Source organism: Natator depressus, chromosome 10 (genome assembly GCF_965152275.1).
Source record: "Natator depressus isolate rNatDep1 chromosome 10, rNatDep2.hap1, whole genome shotgun sequence".
NCBI classification, from domain to species: domain Eukaryota; kingdom Metazoa; phylum Chordata; order Testudines; family Cheloniidae; genus Natator; species Natator depressus.
Window position 1 is genome coordinate 58216662 of NC_134243.1, and position 9470 is coordinate 58226131.

At 38.8% G+C, this 9470-nt stretch overlaps 1 protein-coding gene across 18 annotated transcripts in view; it reads right to left on the minus strand.

Moving 5' to 3' along the window:
- Nucleotides 1–9470, minus strand: part of TCF12 (transcription factor 12) — a 283371-nt gene that overhangs the window by 64693 nt on the left and 209208 nt on the right. For all 18 annotated transcript variants that reach the window (XM_074966265.1, XM_074966272.1, XM_074966284.1 and 15 more), the window contains one exon: nucleotides 666–801. In XM_074966265.1, coding sequence (XP_074822366.1) covers nucleotides 666–801 — 136 coding nt within the window. The remainder of the gene's footprint in view (nucleotides 1–665; nucleotides 802–9470) is intronic.

The following is a 9470-nucleotide window of genomic DNA, read 5'->3' on the forward strand; positions in this document are numbered from 1 at the left end:
GTCTGTATTCGCAAAAAGAAAAGGAGTACTTGCGGCACCTTAGAGACTAACCAATTTATTTGAGCATAAGCTTTCGTGAGCTACAGCGAAGTGAGCTATAGCTCACGAAAGCTTATGCTCAAATAAATTGGTTAGTCTCTAAGGTGCCACAAGTACTCCTTTTCTTTTTACTAAATAAGGAGTCTCGTTTTCCTGTTGATTACTATATTGTCTTTAACTGAAACAAAAATTACTGGGATCCTTAAACCAACTACACACAACTCTAGCTCATCCTGAATAAAGTAACTTCAAGCATAAAAAAAGGATAATTATTCTTCCCTTTACATTTTCATAGAGTATAATGGTAATGACCTCAAGGTCAGGCATTTCTACGAGTTAATGATGGCCTGGGTTAAGGGCACTCAGCTACTTCAGCTGGTCACCAACTGCTATCCATCTGTCATTACTGCTTACACAATTAAGAATTTTTTTATGCAATACTAAAATCAATGTATTAAACAAAATTACACTTAATTTTGTATTATCCCTTATTTAGCTATCTCATGTAGCAGACATTGCCCTTGAAAGAGTAATTTGCAACATATAAAAAAGATATTATCTAAAATAAGGTGGGATGTGAAAAGTGCATCAGCGTTAAAGGTCTAAGAATAGTTCACATTACTGACCAAGAGCTGATGAGTCATGAAGTGGTCTTCGGCGTGGATTTGCAGAAGAAAATGGGTAATATGGTGTTCCAGGTTTTCCTGAGGATGACAACTGACCAGGACTTCCAAGCCCCATATCTGATCGAAGGAGACTGGACTGTAAAATAAACAATGAAAAGCAAATTATTGTAATTACTAAGCTTCAAATTAGGTTGTAAATGAATTATTAATTATGCTAGCTGCTTGTGACAGTTTTAGCCAGTTATTCCATTTTTAATCAAGGTCTTAAAGTTTAAAGAAATGTTGATATTTTTTATTATTATCCAGAGAACGTACTTTTGCAATAGCAGAGAGACCTATAGCTCAATTTTAAAGACCAAAATAAATTTTGCTGTGAGTCTGGGAGAAGGACTTAATTCCACTTAAAAGGTCTACCTACTAATACATCATACCGTACTGTAAACAAAATTATATTTATTTTCTTAATTTGTAAAATAATTAAAAAACTGATTAAACTGTTAAAAGATATCATATTTACAGTGTGAGATTAGGATATATTATTCAGGTTTAGTATGCACACACTGAAATTATACACACAGAGAAATTATCCTGAAGAGCAATTTAAAACACAAAAGCCAAAGTATACATTGATTACATGTAATGTGTGGAATATTCAATAACGGTGAAAATGTTATAAGCAATTCCGTATTTACACATGCATAGAGGGAGAGTGAGTCATCGTTTAAAGCATAATTTTAATGTTACTCCTGCCTGGTTTTGGGTTTCGTCACGAAACCAAATCTTGGGCTGAGTTTTGGTCGCTGCAGAGGGCCTTTGCCATTGAAGGTGGAAACCATGCTTAGCTCTGCAGTTACAGGTTGAAACAAACCCCAAACTCAGAGTGAAACTCAGGGTGTTCTCTATAAAGTAAAAAGACAAGGAATACTTGTGGCACCTTAGAGACTAACAAATTTATTTGAGCATAAGCTTTCGTGAGCTACAGCTCACTTCATCGGATGCATGCAGTGGAAAATACAGTAGGGGGATTTTATATACACAGAGAACATGAAACAATGGGTGTTACCATACACACTGTAAGGAGAGTGATCAGGTAAGGTGAGCTATTACCAGCAGGAGAGGGGGAAAAAAAAAAACAAAAACTTTTGTAGTGCTAATCAAGGTGGGCCATTTCCAGCAGTTGACAAGAATGTGTGAGGAACAGTGGGGGGAAAAATACACATGGGGAAATAGTTTTATTTTGTGTAATGACACATCCACTCCCAGTCTTATCCCCCTACTGTATTTTCCACTACATGCATCCAATGAAATGAGCTGTAGCTCAGGGAAGCTTATGCTCAAATAAATGTGTTAGTTTCTAAGGTGCCACAAGTACTCCTGTTCTTTTTGCGGATACAGACGAACACGGCTGCTACTCTGAAATCTATAAATACTGTATATGGCTACTGAACAGAAGAAGCCCATTTCTCTATAACAGTAACTCTGAATACCTCCCACAGCTTTCCCTCATACGTTAAACAGTCCACACTGCATGAGCCATTTCTTACATAACAATTTGGCATCTACAGTAATACACCTTAATGGCAACTCTGAGCCAACTAGTATCTCTTACGTAAGTTCTTTGATCTTTTTTTCTTCATGCTGGATCACCACCTGAAGCCTGGTGCAGACCCAACCAATTTACTTTAGTGTAATAAAAATAAGGCTATAAAACACAATCTAATTTGTGATAAAATCAACCTCAAAGATAATTATGCAGATACAAAGAAGAGATGCTAAAAGCTTGCTGCTGGGTATTAGGACAACTTAATATTGTTTGCCTAGGCTTAAACTGTGCTAACAATACCTGATAATTGAGTTGCAGGACAAGAAGTGACAGGAAATGTTGAAAATAATTTATTATTAAACGTTTTAAAAAATGCACCTTCAAACAGAGTTTCCCAAGCAGCAGAGTGTTTTATAGGGGCTAAAAGTTAGCTTTGATTTTTAGCAACCCTCCAAATCAGATGATGTAAACAATTCAGTATATAGACGGCATTAACATTCAAAATTATCCTCAAGTTAAATTTAGTGATGTGAAAACCAAGTTGTTTAGTATTTGTATCTCACCAAAATGTGCACTAGATGCTTCACAGCTGACGTGAATTCCTTTCCTCTAATTCCTTCCTTGACCCTAGCCAATCTGGCTTCCACTCTAACTGCTGTCAGTCATTTCATGCCAATACAATGGGTCTATGTCACCTTACTGTGCATCCCATCATAACTAGGAGAAGAGCGGTGTAGCTACAGCACTGTTGTTCTCTTGTGATCCCCAGCAGCCAGAATGGCCCCTTGGCACACAAGTTACAGCCACCTTTGTCCCCACCCTGCAGCCATGACAAGTACAGTACTTACATTTAGCAATGCCAGGACTGAATTAACTCCTTTTCTTTCCTCCTAATCTCCCTCTATCTGTAGCTTTTTCTATGTCACACCACAATCCCCTGCATCACTCAGGCCTGTAACCTGTGTGTTCTCTTCAACTCTGCCCTCTCACTAGTCCACAGATTCAGGGGTCCCACATCCAAATCTTGCTACCTCTTTCTCTTAAAATGTCCAACATCTGTCCTTTTCTTTCTGTTCACGTTGTTGACACTATCATCCACACCTTCATCTTTTTCTGTCTGGACTTCTGCAACTTCTGAGAGGTTGCTGGTTACCCAAGGCTGATAGGCTCGCAACAGGACTAGTTCCTCAGCCCCTCTCCATTTGTTCTGCATTAGCTCTGGTGCTGAAAAGCTGTCAGAATAAAATGTGGCCCAAGGACTGCACAGTGTAAGGAACAACTCTGTGCTGCTTTGTGCTGATACAAAACTCGATATCATACCACCTTTACAACCCCTCACCCTCAGCTGCCGGGTACCATCTTTTTTTGCTTATAATGAATGAATAAAACCTGAAAACTTAATTTTAAAAATAAAAAGGGTTAAAAGAAAGCAAGTTTGTGCTTTGTTTTAACCTTATTAACTTCAGGAATAACAAGTCTGATTTTCCCTGTTTTAGTTGGAGGATGCAGAGATGTTAGATGTTTCTTACATATCTTCTCTTCCAGCAGTGTACAGGGCACTTGAGTTAAGTAGGTGTTAGCAAAACACAAAAAGTTTTAAAGCATCCTGAATTAAAATAGCTTACCCACTCAATCAGATTTCACATTCTTGATATCTATGATGCCATAATCTTACTAGTTCTCTAGTCTGTCTAGAGAATCTTCCAGGAAAAGCAAAGTAGAGAAGGCCTGAATTTTATTAATTAAAAACACATACAAGATTTTTTCTTAATAATTTTAAGGCTGTCTTTACACATAATAAAAGGCAGCAAAAAGGGAAAGAAGCAATTTCATTTCCTTTTCCAGGTCACCTTCAAAAACCTGTCAATTTTGCCTTTAAAAAATACATAAATATACCTCATTGTTCTGCAGTACTACTGAATTATCAAAGCTGCTGTTAAACCATTTGGCAAGTTTTTAGAGGTGACCACCATATAGAAAACTTAGTTTGGGTATGCAAGTTCTTGCTTTCAACCTAACATCATTTAAAGGAACAGATCAAAACCAGTCAGCAATAAGTAGTGTGCCTATTCCAAGGTTGCTCAAAGGGCTGCAGAATTTGCCTGCAGCCCAGGAATATGTGGCTTTGGAAGAAAGTACCCTCCTGCTTTGCAAAAACATCTCAGATCGGCAGATATAGCAGGGGAAAGATTCCAGTCCATATTTAACTGTCTCAGGATGTCACTCATAAGAGCATGCAGTGTTCATAGAATCATAGAATATCAGGGTTGGAAGGGACCTCAGGAGGTCATCTAGTCCAACCCCCTGCTCAAAGCAGGACCAATCCCCAGTTTGTGCCCCAGATCCCTAAATGGCCCCCCAAGGATTGAACTCTCAACCCTGGGTTTAGCAAGCCAATGCTCAAACCACTGAGCTATCCCTCCCCCCCACAAACTCTAATGACTGGGCTTGTTGTTGTAGCCTTGTCGGTTTCAGGATATTAGTGAGACAAGGTGGGTTAGGTAATATTCTTTTACTGGACCAACTTCTGAGCAAGACACGCTTTCGACCTACACAGAGCTCTTCTTCAAGTCTGGGAAACTCTGTGTAGGGTGAAAGCTTCTCTCTCTCACCAACAGAAGTTGGTCCAACAAAAGATATTACCTCACCCACCTTGTCTGTCATAAAAGCAGTCAGAGAGAGATGGGAGCATTCCAACAACTGACCTTATGTAATGACAGTAGCTATCATGATACCTTTTGTGGTTTCCCCCTACCTAAAAAGGGGAACCCCAAAAGGTCATCTCTTTCACACAGGCAACAGGAAAGGCTGCTGGAAATTATCCACATGAACATTCTCCACCTATACAAGGAGAAGTGGGTACTTAGTTTCTGGTATCTTAGGAGAAAACACGTGAAGGAAGGAAAGGACAATGAGTGTGGAAATTCTCTCTTCTACCAATTCACCTCTGCCAAGTAATTCCCCAAAGACAGATGCCCACATCCCTCCCAACTCCTACTTCTCAGCTGTCAGCCTCCATTCATGAAAACTACAACCCCTCAATCTTTCCAGTTGTCAAACACACCAAGTCTCTACCACCTTTGCTTACACCCTTTGTATTGCCATAACCTGATTTCTGCAAGGACATGAAATAAGTGTTGAGACATTCAAGAACTCTTCATTATTACCGTATTATAATACAACTAAAAGAATCCACTCTTTTGGTTTGTTATTGCATTTATTTTACACTGAAGCAGAAATGTTAGTCAGTGGCTCCTGTACTGACATGCTACAGCAACCAGGAGTCTAGCCACAGAGTTTAGAGCTAGCTGGACACAGCAATCAATAGAATAATCACAAGACCTGCATACAGCAAGTCTCAGAATATACAGCGCATTGTGTAAAAATCTAATAGCAGCACAGGTTAATTTGTAAATCTGCGCTATAGAGTTATTCTCCAAGTATATTCTTCTGATATTACTGCAACTGAAGGAGGCATATTAAGTACAACTGGTTAAATATAGTTTTTTCTCTGTCTGCCACAGTAAAATAAAAATAGATGTCATTAGCTCATCTTATTGACTTTTCTGCCTGTCTGAACCAATTGAGAAGCAATATTGACTAGGACTGATCCTGTCCTAAGGGCACCTGATGGAAAAAAGAATACAAAAATACCTCTAACAAATTGGTTAGTCTCTAAGGTGCCACAAGTACTCCTTTTCTTTTTGCGGATACAGACTAACACAGCTGCTACTCTGAAACAAATACCTCTGAGGATACAATGACTAGCAAGGAAACTTTGTATTATCAGCACAAGGCTACTCTGGGCTAACTGCTTCTAGTCTCTTCACAGGCATCAGTTTACTGAAATGACACACAGCTTAGTTCTCAGCATTAATACAGAACGTTCAAGTCCTCAGTCACCTAGAACCTCATCTGCTAAACATGTATCCAATTACTAAGGAATAATCAATGACTAGTTATCCTCCAGAAACACTGGATAACACTGCCTGGATTAGTGTCATCACAGAAAAACAGACATCATTAAGTAACTGCCTCTCTGAATTACATGAAACAAATACCCATGTTGTAAATAAACAAGACAATTAATATAAAGGAATTTTTTTAATGCTTTGTAGTAGATACTAACCAGAAAAAAGAAAAGGTTTTTATTTCAGTCAACCAAGTGACAGAACAGCCCTAATTTCAAAAAGGCAAATAACTGGTTATGGAGGCAGGGAGAGTACACTCAGCTGCACTGCTTTTCTGCACCCACCCTTCAATTTAATCCAGGAAACAGCTTTGATGATGGCCTCAATGGAATCAACGTGACCTGCCCCAAGAGGTAAAAGTGCTACAGCGCTCACCAGCTGATGGAAAAGCATTCTAGGGGAAGGGGTGATTCAGCAAAATATGCCACAGAAGGAAGAAAGAAAGAAAAAGAAAAAGAAAGAAAGGTATTCTGTCTACTTTCATAATACAAAAAGTTAGATTTGTATAACAGTTTTTACATGTACTGCAATATATATATTTAATTAGCTTCAACTTGCATATTAAGTTACTCTCCATGCCTAACTAAAACATTATGATTTTGTGAATAGTAAATACTTTGTTTGCTTTTTGAAGCAAACGTGTATTTTCAAATGATTTTAAAACTGAATTCTTTCACAGGTTTTGGGAAGGAAGAAAGGAAAAAAAGTTACCCCTACTATTTTTTACGACATCATTCTTTCTTACTTCTGTGAACCTCCAAAATTCTGTTGACACAATCGGATTATGAAGTAGCATTCTGCTTCCTATTAAGGTGTTTTCGGTAGAGTGCAAATAAATAATTCTAAAACTCTAGTAAGCAGTTCTTTGACTTTTCGAAGCGTAATTTATGAAAATGAAAATCTGGTTTAAACGAGTGTTTTAAATTTCTCTGCATTATATTCTCCGAACGATCTCAAAGATTTGGGTTATTTCTAGAGCAGGAAATCAGGTAATGCTTAAAAATGTGTTAGCTAACATTTTTGAACTAACATCTTTAAATGTTCGTATGAAAATGGGTTTGCTGGTTGCCTCTGACCCAAGGCTCTTTTCTAAGGGCTCACCATGATCACCACATACATTTTTGAGGGTACCATTCTGTTTGTCTTAGTTTCAAACACATTTTAGTTAAAGTATGTTAGCTAACCGTGTTTCAATGGACGCCCCTTGATTCACTTTATTTCCTGGAAACAGGGTGAGATGCAGAGTGGTGATTTTGTTTGCGGACACCAACCCCCTTCCACACACAGCAGATCAGTCTGAGGTCTGATGTATTTGGTGCTTTCCTGTATGATGCAGAATTAGCCTGGACAACTATAAACACAGGCATTTGAGAAGCTGTAGATGCCATCCCGGACTAAAACACTACAAGTGATGCAACCTGGCCCTAGCCCTGTTCAGCTGTGCAATGGATTGGCTCCTTGAATACATACATGCTAATATCAGTATAACTGCCAGTTCAACCTCTCTACTGACCTGGATTATGTGGATGTCATTGACCAATTTGGTCAGGACACAAACAATCTCAAGGATTCACTAGAGAGCTTCCAGCATGAGGGAGCTGCCCTTGGGCTAAGGATTTCTTGGGCGAACACAAAAATCCACAATGTTGGTGCAAAAATTGTGATACAAGACATCTGTGGCTTCTGGATAAATCATGGAAGTAGTGGATGACTTCCTCTATCTAGGCCATAAAATATTATCAAATGGGCACAGCCAGCCCTAAGGAAAACTGGTTTAGCAGCCTCAGCCTTAAAGGACCTGCACAGGGTCTGGAACCAAAAGAATGTGAAACTATATACAAAAGTACAGATTGATCGAACCTGCATTCTTCCAATTCTCTTATATGGATCTGAAACATGGATGTTGCTTCAACAAGACATCAGCAGGCTGGAGGCATTTCCATATGTGTTGTCACAAGCCACTAGTGAATATAAGATGTTTTGACTATCCGTATTAGGCACATATCATTGAGAACTGGCTTCAAGAGTCATCGCTGGCTACTGCCGGCTTGCTCGCCTCAGAGAAAGTCTCCACAGATCAATCTCTGAAGATCGGAATTGAGGTCAGGAGGGCACTTGGCCCAGTGGCACTCGTGGAGTTCCCACAATTAACATGGCTAAACCAGATCAGTAATAATTCTATGGAGCTCTTAGACTCCTGGAACAAAGTTATATAGTGTGATCATGGTCACTGGGCACTATGTACTTCCACTGCCTCAGCGCATTTCTTTTATTGTTGTATGTTAGTTAATATGTTTTTAAGTACTATCTAATTGTCTAGTCTTGGCTACATGAGGCAAAATTCTGCCCCCAGGTACAACTGCACAAGCTCATTGTATTAGCCAACTACCAAGGGGATGCTTATAGGAAAGGAGGCCAAAGTTTATCCTGTTATAAACATTTCATTATGGCAAAGCCATTGCAACACCATAGTTAAGGCTGTATTCTGGTTTGCACATGAAACAGGAGTTCAACCTTCAAAAAACAAAAAAAACAGAATATGACTGAAATTTTCAGCATGCAGTCCACAACAGCTTCAATCTTCTGAGGAGTTTCAATAAAGTTAGCCAAATAGTTTCTGCAATTTAATCAATTAAAATCCCCCTCCCCAAATAGTTCACATTTTGAGTCTCTCTTTTTCAGGTCCTTCTAGCTGAAAAGCTACAAAGTCAAAGTAGAAAGTCAAAAAATGTAATATGCATTCAGTGGGTACTGTTGGGGTTATATAATTATTTTGTTAATTAACAAAAATAAAATGAATGTGTTAATGTTGCTTTAACTGAATCCTTACGTGCCTTGATTACCTGACGGAGAACAAGATTTACAGAGACCAGGACCCTCTATGAAGTAAGAGTTGCTGGTTCAGCATCCACTTTCCTAAGCATGAATGAATGATTTCCAGAAGCATGCAGAACAGATCGTGAAGTGGAGAAGTTTGGTATGTTTGTGATGCTGGGAAAGGGGGAAATCTTCACTGGGGCAGAGTTCAGTTTTTGGTATGTTGTCTGCCCTTGTGCAGGATGTTTGATTCCGGGTGGAAGAAGTGAAGACACACGCTGTTAGATGCTTTAAATTTTCATTTTATTGCTTTGGTGGTTTTGTGTTAACCACAAATCTTAACTCTGACTCACCTTAGCATTTTTGTGTATCATTTAATAAAATGCGGTGATAAAGGGGACAGTCAAGCTCCACTAAAGGAGGAGACACAAGGAGGGTGAACTAATATACTTTATTAGATCAATTTCTGTTGGT